Source organism: Sus scrofa, chromosome 2 (genome assembly GCF_000003025.6).
Source record: "Sus scrofa isolate TJ Tabasco breed Duroc chromosome 2, Sscrofa11.1, whole genome shotgun sequence".
NCBI classification, from domain to species: domain Eukaryota; kingdom Metazoa; phylum Chordata; class Mammalia; order Artiodactyla; family Suidae; genus Sus; species Sus scrofa.
Window position 1 is genome coordinate 61,356,000 of NC_010444.4, and position 19,280 is coordinate 61,375,279.

The 19,280-nt window shown below is 48.3% G+C and overlaps 1 protein-coding gene across 6 annotated transcripts in view; it reads right to left on the minus strand.

Annotated features, from left to right (window-relative positions):
* The window catches only part of AP1M1 (adaptor related protein complex 1 mu 1 subunit), a 29,765-nt gene continuing 10,854 nt past the window's right edge, over positions 370-19,280 (minus strand). For 2 of the 6 annotated variants that reach the window (XR_002340091.1, XR_002340093.1), the window contains exons 5-12: positions 18,441-18,588; positions 17,496-17,531; positions 10,722-10,848; positions 9,627-9,769; positions 9,086-9,157; positions 8,331-8,489; positions 1,411-2,483; positions 370-1,236 (exon numbers count right to left, since the gene is read on the minus strand). Coding sequence is in view for 3 of the 6 variants with exons in the window: in XM_005661197.3 (XP_005661254.2) it covers positions 1,214-1,236; positions 1,411-1,486; positions 2,358-2,483; positions 8,331-8,489; positions 9,086-9,157; positions 9,627-9,769; positions 10,722-10,848; positions 17,496-17,531; positions 18,441-18,588 (910 nt within the window). In the remaining 3 variants the exon portion in view is untranslated. 6 annotated transcript variants of the gene reach the window in all.

Sequence of the window (19,280 nt, forward strand, 5' to 3'; positions counted from 1 at the left end):
CGGCAGGTCAGGGTGGGCCTGTGAACTGCTTTTCTTGTGGGCTCGAAGGGGATGTTGATGTTGCTGGTATGAGAGCACTCTCTGAGAAAGACCACGCAGTTGGGGAGGGATGGGGGCTAGCTGTTGGTGATTTGAGGGTTGGGGGTTGCAACGGTCACCTCAAATGAGATGGACCCTCCTCTGCCCCAAAGGGGCAGCCCTGGTGGCCCAATGCAATGGCTCTGCCATCCCACTGCTTGTTCCTGTCTTCCCTGGGGGAGGTGGGAGCACCGGGAGCTGATGACACCACACAGAGCCACACACGGGTTGGTACGAGCCCGCCCCCTCCCCCCAGAGTGGCGGTCACCCAGGAGTCAGCACCACTCTGCATTGGACGGAAGGCAGGCAGGGTGTTTAATGGATGGACTTTAATGTAATTGTGACACAGACACAGTCAGGGTTGAAGGGGGCAGTGTCCAAGCATGGATGTGGATGACCCATGCCCTCCACCCTCTGAGGCTGGGGGCCCTTGCTAGACCCCACCTCCCCTGGTGGGATAAATACTGATGTAGCTGAGTGACAGTATTGTGTGGCAAAGGTTGGTCCTGGGAAGGTGCCTGTGGTGAAACCTGTGGGTCCAGACCAGGAGCCTCCAATGCAAGTGGGAGGGTGGCCCAGCGGCAGCCTCGCTGGGGAGGGGGGGCAGGAAGGGGGCAGTCCTGTCCTCCCTAAGTGCTGCCTGAGCGCTTTGGGACGAGGGGCGGGAGGCGTGGACAGAGAGGTTCACATCAACAGCGATTGACCAAGACAAAAATCCAGGAACACTCAAACTGACACATTCAACAGAATGGCAACAAAACAGTGGTCCTGCCGGTCCGGCCAGATGCTGCGTGCAGCCAGTGGTATGGCCAGCATTTCCCAGTCTTTTGGTGACTGGGAGCTAAACAGCACAGAAGGCTGTATTTGACCTCTGGAGGGAAAGAGTTCATTCCTTCCCCTCAAACTGACTTGGGGGCAGAGATGAGACTTCTTGAAGATGAGCCTCTTCTGGGAGAAGGGACTGGGGAGACGAGAGTGGCAGCGGCAGAGCGGGTGCACCTGGAGGAGGAGGGGCCCCTGGGTGGAGCCGGGAGGGTGGCTGGTGTCCAGGGGAGTCCCTCCCTCCTGCAGGCTTGGCTGGCCCTTCCACCAGGAGCCCCATTGTCGGGGCAGGAGTGTTGGCCACCGCAGCGCCTCACTGGGTCCGGAGCTGGTAATCTATGAGGGGGAAAGGAGGAGTCCATTGTCTGCTCTGCACCCAGAGAAGGGGCCACCCCTGCCTGCCGGGACTCCGGGGACAGCACTATCCTAGGGACAGTGGCACAGCCACCAGGGACCTTTTCAGCTCCATCAGCCACCCACCCACCTGCCCCACCAGTGGGCTGCACGTACCTCCGTTCTGAGTGATGTAACGGACCCATGGCAGGGCCTGGTAGCCGCTCTTCTCGATGATCTTCAGGTAGCGCACCTGGGGCACAGGTACCAGGGCCCTAAGCAAGCACTTGGCCCCCACCTTCCTAGTCCCCCCACTAATCATTCCTCCCAGGGCCAGGCTGTGACCTGGAGGGCTGGGGAGGGGGCGAAGGGCCTTGATATGTTTGCACCACACAGAGGCCAAAGAAGGAAGAGGTGCTTCTAGAAGACGACGGCAAAGAGTCAGATGTGCACTCGCAGTCTAGCAGATTCCTGGAGAAGGAGGCCAGCCCACACAGGTTTTGTGTGGAGGTGTCCAGGAATACAGGCCCCAGGGTGGCAAGTGTGTGGACGCTAGAGGCTCTAACTCTAGTTCTGGGGGCTGAGTGGGTCTCTCAGCTTGAAGCAAGGTCAGGTCTGAGCAGACAACTATGGGCCTCTTTCCATCAGGGCCGGGTCGCCTGTGGGGACAGGCAGAGCCAGGGACCACTGTGCTGCCCTGGATCAAGCCAACTAGCACCCTTCTTTACTTTTTTTTTTTTTAATTTATCTTTTTATGGCTGTTCCCACGGCAAATGGAGGTTCCCAGGCTAGGGGCTCAATCAGAGCTGTAGCTGCTGGCCTACAGCACAGCCACAGGAACACGGGATCTGAGCCATATCTGCAACTTACATCACACCTCATGGCAATGCTGGATCCTTAACCCACTGAATGAGGCCAGAGATCGAACCTGTGTCCTCATGGGTGCTAGTAAGATTTGTTTCCACTGAGACACGATGGGAAGTCCTGGTACCCTTTTCAAACTCGCTGTGCTGATGTCTGTCGCTTGCAACCCTCTGAGCCTGGACTGACCCCTGGTCCCTTTGAGGCCCCACTGGGCCGGCCCATGGCTGCTCTGGGGCCCCAGCAGCCCTGGTTGCATGTACCTGGATGCCAGAGGTAGTGAAGTAGGGGATCTCGAACTTGACGCTGATTGGGGGCTTGCCCTCCTTGTCCTCTGCCTCCACGCTGGGCAGGCCGAAGTGGGCTCGCATCAGGTATTCCTTGCCGCCCTGGGGGAATAGACCAGGGTGGAGATGGTCAGGCTGAGGCCCTGGCCCAGCTTGGCCAACAGCTGCCCCTGGAGAACCCCAGGCTGCTAGCCTGGCCACCGAGCCCCTTTCTGCATGGCCTGCAGTCACTCAGTGCCTCAACTCCTCCAACACATACACACGCTTGTCCTCCAAGCCTCACCGACTGCCCCCACCAGCCCCACTGGAGAAAACTGGTGAACTCTAAAATGAAGAGAAAGTTTCACAAGTTCCCAGGGACAGAAGACTAGTTGTTTCAAGGAAAATAAGACCAACAGGGAGTTCTCACTGTGGCTCAGTGGGGTAAGAACCCAATGTAGTCTCTGTGAGGATGTGGGTTCGATCCCTGGCCTCACTCAGTGGGTCAAGGATCCAGTGTTGCCACAAACTGTGGTGTAGGTCACAGATGTGGCTTGGATCTGGCATTGCTGTGGCTGTGGCTGTGGCTGGCAGCTGCAGCTCTGATTTGACCCCTAGCCTGGGAACTTCCACATGCCACAGATGAGGCTGTAAAAACAAACGAACAAAAAAGACTCAATGGGCCTTGGGAAGGCAGAAGAGAGATGGAGAGAGGGCACAGAGCATGGGGAGCATGCTGTTTACTTGGGCTCTGGCACAAGGCCCTACCTGCCAGAGCCCAAGTAAACACCCTGACACCCAGTGTCGGGAAGGTATGTGAAAGCAAGTGGGAGAGGCAACAAAAGTTAGAGACCAAGGTTGGGGGCTGACGGCGAGCTGGTCCTGGGGCTTGCTCCCAGTGGGGGCAGCTCTGGCCCTGGAATTTGAGCAATGACTCCAGAGATGGTTCTCAGGACAGGGCCAGGAATGAGTACAACCCTTCTCTCAGCCATGAGAAGTAAGGAGTCTTGGCCTGGTTGTCCAAGTGCCTGGTGAGTCTTGTCTAGAACAGCAGAGAGCAATGGGGAGTACAGCTCTCATCACACCTGGGACATGGAGATTTAGGTAACAGAAGTCACTAGCAAGCAGGGTAGAGCCATGTCTCCCTGGTGTTGCTTCACATCCCCCTCCCCGGGATGAAGTGAGTGGTCGGTCTCTGCTCACAAGTGCAGAAGTGTGGAGTCAGATCCTGCCTGACTCAGTGCTGTGTGCTGAGTGAAGATTCTGGGACAATAAGCAGAGAATAATGTGGTCTCGGCAATAGACAATGCAGGCAGCAAAGGGATAAAATCAGCTCCATCAGCCTGTATATTAAACAATAACCAGACCAAAAATCTGAGCTTCATAAAGACAAAGTACAGAATGAAAGTAAAAGAATAGGCAGAGAGGCAGGCCCTTCCTGGGAGATGGTGGATGTCTGCAGGCCTACCTTGTGTCAGTCATGTCCATGTAAATGAGTTTACTTCTATTAATGAGAAAGACTTAGAGACTGGCCCACAGACCAAAACCTAAGACTATGCTGGAAAAGCAGAGTAAGAAAGGCTAAACCAGTAGGAAAAAATGGGTGAAAGTATGCCAGCCAAAGTCAAAAAAGACAGAGTAGGGCTGCTATCACAGGGGGAATTCAGGGCAAAGCATTATAGGTGCAAAGGAGACAGACCACAATCCTAGAGGCTAGAATCCTATGATCCACAGCAAAGATACAATACTTATGAGTCTCTATGTATCAAATAACATGGCCACAACTTTTTAAGCAGATGCTACAAGAGACGTGAAGGGAACTCAGAAGATGCAGAGCTAACCCAGCTTCTCTGTCTGGCAGATATTGTCATGGCATCATGGTGGACCTTGTGGCGCATGTGTCAAATTCCCTACCCCAATAACAGAGGCCTTATCTTCTCAAGTGCATATGGGATATTCACAAACTTCAACCATATATCAGCACACAATAAATCAATAAATTTTAAAAGTAGAAACAGCATGAATAACATTCTCTGGCCTCATATATTAGATTCCAGATATGATAATGTGAGAAAAAAGAATGTATACATGTATGTGTAACTGGGTCACCATGCTGTACAGTAGAAAAAAAAAATAATGTACTGAGGAAACAAACAAAAACAAAAATGAAACATTCTCTGGCCTTAATGCATTAAACCTACAGTAAAGAGAAAATGGAAAAGGCCTTTTGACCAGGAAATTTAAAAAACAAAAAGACACTTGCTATTAATTACAGAAGTTCTAGATAATATCAAATATTACATGTCAGATCTAAGGGTTATATATGGCTAAGGCAGTGTTCAGAGGAACAGTGTGGCTTAAATACTTATATCAATACGAATTTTAAAATAATCAAATTAAATTATCTAATTTGAAAAATCAGAACAATGAAAGGATGAAAAAATTACCATTGAAGACTTATAACTTGGAATATTACAATAAACTAAAAAGTGGGTCTGGAAAAAAACCAGGCAAACTACTAGGTAGCCTTATCAAGGAAAAAAGAAGGCACAAATACACAAAATGGGAAACAACGAGGGAGAAGTAAATGTCAGAAGGGAAAAAAATAAAAGACCACCTTATACAATTCTGTGTAGATGAATGTGAAAAACTGGTTAGGATGAATAATTTTGTAGGAAAATACAATTTATACAATATGACTCCAACAGAAATAGGAACTCTAAATGGCTTAATTTCCACAGAAGAGGCAGAGAAAGTAGCAGAAATATAGATGGTCAAACAGCTGACTTCTATCGATCCTCTCAAGGCCAGACAATCTCAAGGTTACTTAAACTGTTCTGCAGCATGGAAAATGGAGACAAAAAAATTATGAAATGGGTATAACACTGATACCTGATAGAGACTGTACCAAAAAAAAAAAAATCTCAGTTATGAAATCCAACGTAAAAATCCTGCAAACAATGTTAACCAACAGAATGAATGGGACATTAAAAAGAAAATATAATCAGTGGAACAGGATAGAAAGCCCAGAATTAAAGCCACACACCTACATCCAACTAATCTATGACAAATGAGGCAAGAATATACAATGGAGAAAGGACAGCTTGTTCAATAAGTGGTGCTAGGAAAACTGGACAGCCACATGGAAAAGAATGAGATTTGAACACTCCCTAACACCATACACAAAAACAAACTCAAAATGGATTAAAGACCTAGATATAAGACCAGCACTATAAAACTCTTAGAGGAAAACACAGGCCTAACACTCTCTGACATAAATGACAGCAACATATTCTCAGATCCACCTCTCAGAGTATTAATGACAAAAACAAAAATAAACAAATGGGACCTAATAAAACTTCAAAGTTTCTGCACAACAAAGGAAACCCTAAACAACACAAAAAGACAATCCACAGAATGGGAGAAAATCTTTGCAAGTGAATCAGCTGACAAGGGATTCATCCCCAAAATTTATAAACACCTTCTGCAGCTCCATACCAAAAAAAACAAACAACCCCATCCAAAAATGGGCAGAAGATCTAAACAGACAGTTCTCCAAAGAAGACATACAGATGGCCAAGAAACACATGAAAAGATGTTCAACATCACTCATGATTAGAGAGATACAAATCAAAACCACTCCGAGGTACCACCTTACACCAGCCAGAATGGCCATCATCCAAAAGTCTACAAACAATAAGTCCTGGAGAGGGTGTGGAGAAAAAGGAACACTAGTACACTGTTGGTGGGATTGTAAATTGGTGCAACCACTGTGGAAAGCAGTATGGAGATTCCTCAGAAAACTAAACACAGAACTACCATTTGATCCAGCAATCCCACTCCTGGGCATCTACCCAGAAAAAACCACTACTCGCAAAGACACATGTACTCCAATGTTCATTGCAGCACTATTTACAATAGCCCAAACATGGAAACAACCTAAATGTCCATCGACAGAGGAGTGGATCCAGAAGATGTGGTACATATGCACAATGGAATATTACTCAGCCATTAAAAAGAATGAAATACCAGCTTATTTTGCAACATGGATGGACCTAGAAACTATCATGCTAAGTGAAGTCAGCCATACAATGAGACACCAACATCAAATGCTTTCACTGACATGTGGAATCTGAAAAAAGGACAGATGGAACTTCTTTGCAGAACAGATACTGACTCACAGACATTGAAAAACTTATGGTCTCTGGAGGAGACAGTTTGGGGGGTGGGGGGATGTGCTTGGGCTGTGGGATGGAAATCCTGTGAAATCAGATTGTTATGATCATTATACAACTACAGATGTGCTAAATTCATTTGAGTAATAAAAAAAAAGAAAGAAAATATACCATGAAGCTCGCCAGAATGCATGGATAGTTCAAGATCTATCCCATTAATATATCTGAATGAATAGACAATGAAGAGGCATTTGGCTAAATTCATTGCCCATTTGTGCTACAAACACAGTAAAGTAGGATTGGAGTGAGTTGCAGCATCAATATACTTGGAAGGGAAACCTGGCAGCTCCATTTGAGGCAAAGCCAGGAGGCTGCTCTCTCCACAGCCACTTACAGGTGCTGGAGATGGCAACCCCAGCAGTGAGATGCCAGAAGCCACAAGATGCCCAAGAATAGAAGAGGAAAAGGGGAAACTGCACCTGGCTGTGAACGATATGAAAGAATAATTATGAAAGTTGAAAGAAAAGCTACAGCAAATAAGAAATTTAGTAGGATACCAGGATATAAAATTACCATATGAATGCTGGCAACCTATACTGGAAGATATAATGGAAAAGGAGGCTCCATTTACTAAAACATTGATTTAAAAATCATCTTAATGAGAAATGTGCAAAAGCAGAAGAGATCCTTGGGGTGTCCTGGGGATAAAGAGTGTTTGGTGGCTTTTATCTGGCACCAGATACACAGATGTATTCTCTTGGAGAAAATTCTTGATCACATATCATATGTTACTATTCTGCATGTTACAGTTAAATTAAAGTACCTTTAAAGACACTGAGGGAGTTCCTGCTATGGCACAGCAGATTAAGAACCCAGTGTTGTACCTGCAGTGGCTCAGGTTGCTGGGTTAAGGTTCTAGCATTGCTACAGCTGTGGGGTAGGTCACAGTTGCAGCTTGGATTCAATCTCTGGCCCAAGAACTTCCATATACCGTGGGTGTGGCCATGGGGAGGAAAAAAAAAAAAAGCCATCAGCAAACTGAGGAAAACTATTTCCAAGTCATGTCAAAGAAAAGGTACTAATCTTGCCCATGTATAAAGAGCTTTTGGAAACCAAGAAGAAAACGACCAAACGGGACAAAAAAGTGAGCCAGAGACAGCTACTACAGTTTCCAGAGAAACGCAAACAGCGCTCTGAAACATAAAAATGGTGTTCCAGCATGTTTATCACCGTAACAGTGATGGCCTGGTGTGATGGCCTCACACTTGTCTTCCATTCTCTCCTTCCTGTCTCCCCAGGCACTCTTCCCACAAACCCAGGCTCAAGTGCTCAGATTGAATACAAGCCAATGGGCCATGCCAGCATGTGGAGCTGGCCCAGGCAGGAGGTGCTCTCTGTGTCTGGAGCTGGTGCTGGATTTCCTAAACCATGTGGTCTGGCCCCAGAGCAGTCTGTTCCCCTGGAGGGGAGCTGAGCACTGAACAGCAGTGCCAGAGGGAAAGGAGGAGGGAGGGCTGGGCACTGCCCTGATGCTGAGGATAGGCCGGTTCACAAACAAGAGGAAGGTGGGGTGGCCTGGAGCCAGCGCCACCCCCTGCCTCTGCCTGCTCTCCTTTCAGCACTCCATCCACTCTCCCTCCTGAACCTTCCTAAAGCCCCAGGTGGGGATCCTGCCCTGTGCCGTTAGAGCTGCAAGGCTCCCCAACAGTCAGGTTGCCATGCTGTGCTGGGCACAGGGAGCAGGTGAGTGTGGGTGGAAGGCTGGAGGGGGCGCCCCACTGAGAAAGGTGCTCACCGGGAAGGACTTGATGGACCACACGATCTCACTGTTCTCGGGGACCCACTTGACGCTTCCCACTGTTGTCTTGAACTTGGGTGAGTCGGCATCGTTGGGCACGGGTATGTGGATTTCCACGTTGTTGGCTGTTGACCGTCGCTTGAATTGGCTCTTTGCCTGGAGATGAGGGTGGAGGGTGAAGGTGAGACAGTCCAGCTCCCCCGACTGCCTACTCCCTCGAGGGCCACATGTCCCTTGGCCTGACCTGTGGGATGCCCAACTCTGACACGGAGCTGACCCTCACGCCACCCCTTGAGATCTTCCTTAAGCTCAACTTCAGAAGTTCGGTCTCTGCCTTCCTGTCCCCTTGGCCTTTGGGACTCCTCATCCCTTCCTCTGGCCCAGCCCTGGCCTCCTGGGACAATGTCTGTGTCACCATGGCTTGCCTGGGCTTGATGAGATCACTGAGTGGCAAGATGGCACACCTAGATGCTTGGTCACAGGCCACTGCCATGGTGGCCGCACCTAGGATCTGGGTGGTGTGACCCCTCCCTGCCCCAGACCTGCTCTCTGTGTGAGGTCAGAGAGGGGCAGCACAGATGACAGCCACAGGCCTGACACCTGGGGGCAGGGGTCACAGAGCCCCGGTATGCCCCCAGTCCTGGGTTAGGGCCTGTGCCAAAGGCCAAAGGCCTGTACCAGGAGGGGCCGCCCATACCCCCCTCAACAACCCTGCACTCCCAGCTGATGCTGCATGCAGGACACACACATACCTTGATCATGTATTCAATGCGGCTGTGGGAATGCTTTTCAATCACAGACTCAATCCAGATCAAGGGCTTGACCTGTTGGGGAGAGTGAAGACGGTACTCAGACCTGGTGATTTTACAAAGCCCCGCTTCACAGAGGGGAAACTGAGCCCCAGGGCAAGGGACCACTTGGCCAGGTGTGAGCCTGGGGCACTGCTGCCCGGGGTGCTTGGAGGAATCCAGAGCTGGTGCCAGGATGGGTCAGAGCATAGAGAATAAGGCATCCAGCAGCTGCCAAGCCTTGGTGAAAATGCAGAAAACATCACCAGAGATGTTCTGCTGGGGCTGCCTGGAAACAGAGCAGAGCAAAGGGGCCTGACCCCTCAGAACGTCGGAACCTTGCCTTGTCAATCAGGCTCCTAGGAGTCCAGGCTGCCTGTGGGGAGCTGTGTTCATCCTGGGCATCACCTCGCAGTGAGACTCACCCTGGATGGGGATAGTTCCCACCCAGCCAAGCAGACAGGAGAGGCTGCCCTCAGGGAGGAGCAGGGGTGGAAGCACTCACGTGGGTGTTGAGGCGGTAAGACATGAGCTCGAATTCGCCATCGGGTGGGATGAAGGAGATGGTGCGGTCATTCTCAAAGCGTGAGAGCCGTACGCACTGGTGGAACTTCACATCCTCCAGCTCCACGGACTTGCTTTTGCCGCCTGAAGGGAGGTAGGAGTGAGGGCCTGACAGGCCACTCTCAGCAATGCTCCCACTGCCTGGGGCCCACCCCTGACAGAGCAGAGCTGCCCCTCAAATCAGTGAGAGTATCTTGGGCCCTGAATACCAAGGGGGAACCGGCTTCTGAGACAGCCATCCCTCCATCTCTCCTCATCACATTGGAGGTCCCATTATGTCCCAACAGTGGGATGAGGGCAGGCCCGGTAGGCCTGGCTTACAATGAGTCCCCAGGCAGGGTTGCTGCCTGGAATATGTTTGCTGAATGACAAACAGACACCCCCTGGGGGTAGGTGGTGATGACTCAGGGCTCCCTGAGGGCCCTGGACTGGTCATCTCTTGAGATCTGGGCCCTGTCTTGGTTTCCCAGCCCAGAGAGGCTGTGTAGGTCGGGCCCAGCCTGGGGAGGGGAGCTGCTCTGATAGGTTAACATCTGAGAGGCTCTCACTAGTGCAGCTACAGACTTAACTAAGACAACCTGGGCCACTGCTCTGGCCGCCAGTGGGCCTGTGGTTGGCGAGGAGGCTGGTGGTCCAGTCTGCAAACCAGTGGCTCTGTGTGTGGCTTTCAAAGAGCCCAGAGCCAACGTCAGAGGTGAGAGCAGAAACAGCCTGAGAGGAGAGTGTGAGCCTTGCAGTCCCTTCCAGGAGGGCGGGGCTGAGGACTTGCCATACCATCCTCCATGTGTTGGGCACCTAAGATGCTCACCAGTGCCCTCTGACCTGCCAGGTGATGAGGGGACTTGGCTTTTGGATTTTTACTCTCCTGTGTCCTCTATGTGCAGGTATTAATTTATTAGTTTTCACAGTTGTAAACAATGGGAAAATGTCTCTAAATCAAATGCTTGTGAGGGACTCGGTCACCCTGTGGAACACTCTCTCAGCAGCCCCAGGGGTGAGACTTGCTCTGTCCACAGGGCCCAGATGGGGTACTTACGGCCTGTGTTGTCGAAGAGGACCTTGTCATTGAGGCCCAGGCGCAGTTCCGGCATACCCGACAGGAAGACCCGCATCTTGATGGAGCCCACAATCTCACTGCGCAGGACATTACCGTTGGCACTGACCTGGGGGGGTGGGGTGGGCGGAAGAGGTGAGGGGAGGCCCCACGTACCAGCCACTGTCCCTCACCATGTGGCGTGACCCTCCTGGCCACCCTATTCTGGAGCCCTTCTTTTTTCTGAGGGCTGCAGTTATAGCATATGGAAGTTTCTGGGCTAGGGGCTGAACTAGAGCTGCAGCTGGAGCCTGAGCCACAGCCACAGCAACATCGGATCCTAGTCGCATTTTACGACCTAAACTGCAGCTTGCAGCAACTCTGGATTCTTAACCCACAGAGTGAGGCCAGGGATCAGACCCACATCCTCAAGGAGCCAGATTCTTAACCCCACTGAGCCACAACGGGAACTCCTCAAGTCCTTTTCACTGTGCCCTCAGCTGGGGAGGCAGACACTTGTTGGCCCTGCCCTCTAGGCCTCAGGCCACACCGGGCTCCTCCCTCTCAGATGGGCCTGGTGATGCAGAACCCGGAACCCTGTCTGAGGGCTCTTTCATGCACTACTCCCTCTGAGGAGCACCCAGGATGCCTGGGGCAGACCTGGTGGCTCAAGGCCATGTGCTTGGCTAGCCTGGATGCAGACTCTACCAGTGTCCGCTCATCTGCTCAGCCCTGTGGGGCTCTCTCGGAGCAGGCAGGAATCACTTTTCTGGAAATCTCTGTTTTTCCACGTGAGGCCTGGTGAGGCTACTGGCCCCACACCCTCTAGGGCTTGATGAAGATGGAGCTTCCTGGGCCCTGCTCCCAGACATGCCCCAAAGTCTGATAACCATTGATCCAAAATAACAATACACTGGAGTTCCCTGGTGGCTCAGCAGGTTAAGGCTCTGGCATCACTGCTGTGGCTCTGGTTACTGCTGTGATGCAGGTCAGCTCTCTGGCTTGGGGGACTTTCCCATGCCGCTGGCATGGAAGCAACAAAACAACAACAAAAAAATCCAATACACTTAAGCAAATATAGTTACAGCTCTCATACTACTGAATAGTTTCTCCTCAACAGGGTGGGGCTCTTGACTTTGGCAACTGGAGTAACTCATGTGAAAACCAGAAGGCATCTGAGAATGCAACTGAAAAATCACAGCGGGATGATGGGCAAACTTGGAGACTGTCCTGAAGGAGGCAGGCTGCTGGAGCACCTCTCCTCAAGTCCATTTTAGAGATGAGGACACTGAGGCACTGAGGGGGGACCATGTGCCGAGGGCACAGAGTGGCTGGCAGAGGTGCTGGGGCTGCAGCCTGGACTGACCACCATGTGCTCTTCTACATGACAACACATCCACACCAGTGAGAGAAACAGAGGGCTACAAACTCAGAGGCCCGGGGCCACCTGGGCTGTTCCTCAGAGGGTCTGAGTTTCCAATTTCTGCAGAGAAGCAGGAAAACCTGTCCAATCTTTAACTCAAGTGTGTAGAAAGTACCACATGCACACATGAAAGCTCTTTGCCTCTGAGGGAAATGGAGAACTGAGGTGCCAAGTGGATGACGACCCCAAGAAAGACACAAAACAAGACAGAAGGCCCTGGGGGTATGGCTCCATCATCTCCCATTGCTCACTGTACTCTGACCACAGTGGCCTCTCACTGTGCTCGCCTCAGCAGGAATCTGTCTGCCCCACCGTGCACAGCAGCTGCCTCCTCCTTTACCTCCCTACCAGCCCTGTCTGCCTGTCTGTCCATCTCTGTCCATGCTCTGGGGAAGGGGGCATGTCAGGCTGCTCACTGCTGGGTTGGGCATGGGAACAGTGCCTGGGGCAGCAGGCATTCAGCGAGCCCATGCAGACACGGCCCCTCACCCCTGGGCTCTGAGCTGACACCAACTGACCCTCCCACCTGTCCTTACGCTGTGGGTCCTCTGTGCTCCCCTACTCCAGCTGTCTGCCCTTAGATCCCCTTCTCTCGGGGCTATCTCTGCTTGGGGAATTGGTACTACACAGCCCTCTATAGCTGAAAGATGGGAAAGAGGGCTCAGGAAGTGGAGACAGAAGCCATGCAGTGGCTAAGGCTAATCCAAGCCCTGTGGGCAGCAACTAAGAAGGGGCTGGCCTTCTTAGCTAGGGTGTGACTGGCAGCCCCAAGCCAGTGCCTTCCCCAGGGTGGGCATGGAGGAATTGTTTGCCAGGGGATCGGCTACCTAGGTATACCAGTACAACCAGATTTCCGGGCTCTGGAGGCCATTGTTGACTCTGGAGGCTGCTGGCTCTGCAGTCAAGACTTAGGAAGGTGTGTTCTAACATGCCTGGGATGTCCACACCTGCCTTGTGCTGCCTCCTGTATGGAAGAACAGGGGTCATCCTTGGGCGGTGCCACATGCGAGGACACATTGTAGCTGGGACCCCCCTGAACTCCTGGTGCTCTCCCACACGGCTGTTTATAAGTTGCTCCCTGGGATTTACTTCTCAGCCCTGGGACACCCTAGAGCCATGTTCTGGGCTTAGTAAACAATTTAGACCAAGGTCCTTAGGCAGGAGGGTAACGCAGTGAGTGAGGCTACTGCCTTGCCTCACAGCTTAGAAAGTAAGATGGCAAATATGCTGACGTTCAGGAGAACCTTTTTGGAAAGTGCTGTCACTTAGCAACTGCATGTCTGGGAACTCAGCCCTCTAGAAATTCCTCCCAGTATGAGAGATGCCCAAGCACACGCCTGAGGATGAGCAATCCCGCTCATTTCTACACTGGCTGTAAAAGTCAGAAACGGGCATACCTAAGTGGCCCACAGGACGGGACTGGCCCAGTCAGTCCTGGTCTTCCCAGGCAGGGAGGCGAGGTCCTCTCCCGTGTGGAGTCAGGTGGGCTGCAGGGCAGATGGAATTGGCTAGCATTGCTCTTTCCCTGCCACTGGCCACAGCTATAAAACCTGGGCAGGATGCATGGACAACTACTGGAAGACTGAAAATCTTCCAGCAGCTCTGGGAAGAGCTGGGGGAGTGAGCAGTCCACAACACCCCCGGCCCTTGAGAAAGTGCAGCAGAAAGCTGGAAGTGGAAATGAGCATTGGGGTGAAGATAGAGCTTGCGGAAGCCTCTAGCTCTGGCTCCAGGGCCAGAAGGGGAACTATTGCTGCTCAGAGGGAGTATGGAAATCCCCTATTTCTCCCCTTTTCTCTATTTTCTCATATCCTAGGCTCCAGGAAATTCAAATTTCAAAAAAATTTCTGTCATTAAATCAAATAGCTAGTAGGTCTGTTCTGAAAGAACTGCTAAAAGAAGCTTTTCAGACAGAAGTGCAATTGTACCAGAGGGAAACCTGGAAAATTGGGAATGAGGGGAGAAAAACAGAAATGGTAAGTATCTGGTTAAATATGGTAGAAAGTCTTCTTACTCTCTTCCTGAGTTCTTTAAAGTACGTTTGACAATTGAAAGCAAACATTTCAACACTGCCTGACATGGTTTTCAATGTATGCAGATGAATATATAGGACAACTCTATAAAGGGGCAGTAAAGTTTCTAAAGTCCAATTGAAGTTGTAAAATATTAACTCTAAGTAGATGATAAGAAAGTAAGTATATACTTTGTAGCACCCACTAAATAAACTGTACGAAGAAAAAATATAGAATGAAGAAACAAAATGGGAACACTAAAAATGTTCAAATAGATCATAGAAAGATAAGAAAAGGAAACAAAAGGAATGAAAAACAGGGAACAGGAGTTCCTGCTATGGCACAGTGGGTTAAGAATTTGACTGCAGCAGCTAGGGTCTCTGTGGAGGTGTGGGTTTGATCCCCAGGGGGTGCAGGGGGTTAAGGAATCTGGCATTGCCACAGCTGCTGCATAGGCCCCAGCTGCCGCCTGGATTCAATCCCTGGTCTGGGAACTTCCCTATGCTGCAGGTGTGGCCATAAAAAAACAAAAAGAAACCCAAACAAATAAACAAAAAACCAGGGGAAACAAACAGAAAACAAATAATAAAATGGTATACTTTAATCCCAGCAAATTAATGGTTATAGTAAGTATAAAAGCTCTAAACATATCAAAGACAGAGACTGCCAGAATGGATTTTAAAAATGACCCAATTATATGCTTTCTATAAGATATATGACACAGGTAATAAGTTAAAAGTAAAAGGATTAAAAAAAAGGAAGTAAAAGGATAGAAAGACATATAGCATGTAAAGACTAATCAAAAGAATTAAGGAGTGATAACAGCAAAACAGACCTCAGAGCGGAAAAAAAAAAAAAATCAGGGATAAAGAGGGATAGTATATAATGATAAAACGGGTCAGTTAACTAAGAAAACAGAAGGGAGTTCCTGTCGTGGCGCAGTGGTTAATGAATCCGACTAGGAACCATGAGGTTGCGGGTTCGGTCCCTGCCCTTGCTCAGTGGGTTAACGATCCGGCGTTGCCGTGAGCTGTGGTGTAGGTTGCAGACGCGGCTTGGATCCCGCGTTGCTGTGGCTCTGGCGTAGGCCGGTGGCTACAGCTCCGATTCAACCCCTAGCCTGGGAACCTCCATATGCCAAGGGAGCGGCCCAAGAAATAGCAACAATAACAATAACAACAACAACAACAACAAAAAAAAAAAAAAAAGAAAGAAAACAGAAGAATCCTAAAACTGCTTGTGCCTAATAGCAGAAATTCAAAATATGTTAAGCAAAGACAGCTAAATTCACAATTACAGCTGGAGAGTTTAATGCTCCTCTGTCAGTAATAGGTAGAACCAACAGGCAGAAAATTAGCAAGAATTGCCAGAAGAATTGAATAATGCCATTAACCAAATGGATTTAATTGGTATTTACAGAACACTCTATCCAATGAAAGCACGATATACATTTTTTTTCAAGTGCATGTGGAACAGTCACTGAGATAGATCATCTTCTGGATCATTAAGACAAACCTTAACAAACTTTAAATAATTGAGAGTATATAAACTATATTCTCAGATCATAATAGAATTAAACTAAAAATCAATAACAAGATAACAGAAAAATCTTCATTTAAAAATTAAACAACACATATTTTATTAAATAATCCATGGGTCAAAAAGGAAGTCTCAGAGTTCCTGTCATGGTGCAGGGGAAACTAATCCGACTAGGAACCATGAGGCTGCGGGTTCGATCCCTGACCTTGTTCAGTGGGTTAAGGATCTGGCGTTGCCTCGAGCTGTGGTGTAGGTTGCAGATGCGGCTCGGATCCGGTGTTGCTGTGGCTCTGGTGAAGGCCAGTGGCCACAGCTCCGATTCGACCCCTAGCCTGGAAACCTCCATATGCTATGGGTGTGGCCCTCAAAAAGAAAGGAAAAAAAAAAGGAAGTCTCAGGGGAAATTTGAAAATGTTTTGAACAAAAATGAAAATCCAACATATCAGTATAGGATATAGCTAAAGTAGTGCTTAGAGAGAAATTAAAGCATTAAATGTTTACATTAGAAAAGAAGAAAGGTTTCAAAATAGAATCTTCAGTTTCCACTTAAACAAAGTAGAAAAAGAAGAGCAAAATAAGCTGAAATCATGAGGAAGAAAATACTAGAGACAAGAGCAGACATCAGTGAAATATAAAACAGGAAAACAAAAGAGAAAATCAATGAAATCAGAAGCTGATTCTTTGTAAAGATCAATAAAACAGATAAACCTCTTAAAAGATCGACAAAGAGAAAAGAAAGACAACATAAATTACCAATACTGGAAATGGGAGCTCCTGCTGTGGTGCAGTGTGATAAGAATCTGATTGCGGTGGCTTGGGTCAAAGGCACAGGTTTGATCCCCAGCCCAGTGCAGTGGGTTAAAGGATCTGGTGCTGCTGCAGCTGAAGCGTAGGTTGCAGCTGAGGCTCAGATTCAGTCCCTGGTCCAGAAACTTCCATGTGCCATAGGTGTAGCCAATTTAAAAAAAAAAAAAGGAAAAGAAATGGGAGTTCCTGTTGTGGCACAGCAGAAATGAATTCAACTATTTCCCATGAGGATGTGGGTTCGATCCCTGGTGTTGCTCAGTGGGTTAGGGATCTGGTGTTGCCATGAGCTGTGGTGTAGGTTGCAGATGTGGTTCAGATCCTGTGTTGCCGTTGGCTGTGGCGTAGGCCAGCAGCTGTAGCTCCAATTTGACCCCTTGCCTGGAACCTCCATACGCCTCGGGTATGGACCTAAAAGGCAAAATAAGTAAACAAACAAACAAACAAATGTAGAACTATAAAACTTTTAGAAGGAAATTTAGGAGAAAATTTATGCGACCTTGGGCTTGGCAATGAGTTTTCAGATATGGCACCAAAAGCATAACCAGTTTTAAAAATTGTTATTTGGACTTTCTCCATATTAAAAACTTGCTCTGTGAAAAGTAATGCCAAGAGAATGAAAAGCAGTGACAGACTAGGAGAAATTGTTTACAAATCACATATCTGACAAAAAAGTTTATCCAGAATATATAAAGAACTTTCAAAACTCAACAATCAGAAAACAAACAACCCAACTTAAAATGATCAAAAGACATGAAGAGACACTCCCCCAAAGAGGATATATGGAAGCACACAGAAAGATGCTTTACATCATTAATCACTAGAGAAATGAAAATTAAAACCGTGATGAGATACCTATTAAGATGACAAAAATAAAAATGTTGATGAAGGATGTGGAGCAACCGGAACTCTCATCCACTGCTGGTGAAAATGCAAAAATGTTACAGCCACTCTGGAAAACAGTTTAGCAGTTTCTTATAAAGTTAAACACATACTTACCATATGACCCAGCAATCCCACTCCTGGGTATTTGCCCTAGAGAAATGAAAACTTCTGTCCACACATAAACCTATACATGAAATGTTTATAGCAACTTTGTTCACAATTGCCAAACACTGGAAACAACCCACTTTGATGGGTGAATGGATAAACTGTGATTCAGAATATAAAATAAACAAATATAAGAAGAAATAAACTTTTGATAAACAGAGCAACTTGGATGAATCTTAAATGCATCATATTGAAAAAAGCCAGACACAAGCAGTCACTCTGTATGATTCCACTCATACAACAATCTCAAAAAGATAAAACTATGGTGATGGTGACCCGATCAGCAGTTGGGGTTGGGAACAGGCAGAAGGGTGTGACTCCAAGGGGGCAGCATGAGGGAGGTTTTTTAGGTGATGGAGTTGTTGTTTCCTGGTTATGACAATGGGTACACAAATCTGTACATGCTCTAAAATTCATAGAAATGTTGAAAATAAAATTCGACTCTACTTAATAACCAAAAAATAAATTAAAAACAAACATACATAAAAATGTTAAAAACCCCAAAAACAAGTTGCAGGAGAACCATATCTTATGCTTTCAGTTTTATAGAAAAGCAACATATGTCTGCATATCTACAGCATAAGGTCCCAAAGGATGACAATGAATTCTTCAGTGAGTTGGCCTTTCTGATAACTGAGCCTTCACTTTCTAACTCTATACACTGCTTTTTTTTTTCTCCCTTTAAATGATGTGCATGCATTCATTCTAAATAAGAATAAAAAGTAATGAAGATAAAACAAGCTTGCATTGCAACAAGGGGCTCAAAGTGAATCCTGCTGATGTACTATCACACGGAAACTGCTTCTCAGGGCTTTGCTAATTTTTAAAGTCAAGCTACTTTTATTTCCCATCATGGAGGAGACATTTTTTGAAAAGAAAATAAAGGAAGCCTACCAGGAGGTTGACAGACTCGATGACGTCCAAGAACACCTCATTCTTCCGGTATTTGATGCCCTCGGAGCGCCAGGACACTGCGTTGGTGACGGTGGCTGGGGGCCTTGGGGCCCCTGTTTCCAGCTTGTGGCCTTCCTGAGTGATGTACCTGTGGGCCCGGGCTCAGAGTTAAGCAGCTCAGGCACTGACATTCTTGAAAACAGCCCTTCCCTGCAGCAGGCTCCAGAAAAGGCAGGCTCTGGTTTGACCTGGGGCCATTTAACACAGAAATATCTTACATTTTCCAAAAACTCCAAGAAAAATCTTCAGTTACAATGACTGCACAACGGTTGCTTTTAGGGGACCAAGGAAACAGTGCTGGTGAGGAAAACAAGAAGTGGGCAGGAACTGCTCCTGCACTCGGTGTGCAGAGGGGACTGACGCCCTGGGAGAGTAACCTGGTGACCCTGACCCCACTTGGGGAACAGCAGGGGTGAGATGTGCACAAGTTATGTGGCTTCTCTGAGTGTCAAATGGGGGGGACAAACCCTCTGATTGTGACTGGAGTGAAAAAAAGTGCTTGCACAGGGCCTGGTTCACAGGAAGCGCTTAATCCACAGTGGCCTTAATTTGAATGGCAGGATTCTAAAGAAGGGAAATTTGGAGTTCTTGTCGTGGCTTAGTAGTAACAAACTCAACTAGTAACCATGAAGACACAAGTTCAATCCCTGGCCTGGCTCAGTGAGTTAAGGATCTGGCTTTGCCTTGAGCTGTGGTGTAGGTTGCAGATGTGGCTTGGATCTGGCATTGCTGTTGCTGTGGTGTAGGCTGGTGGCTACAGCTCAGATTCAACCTCTAGCT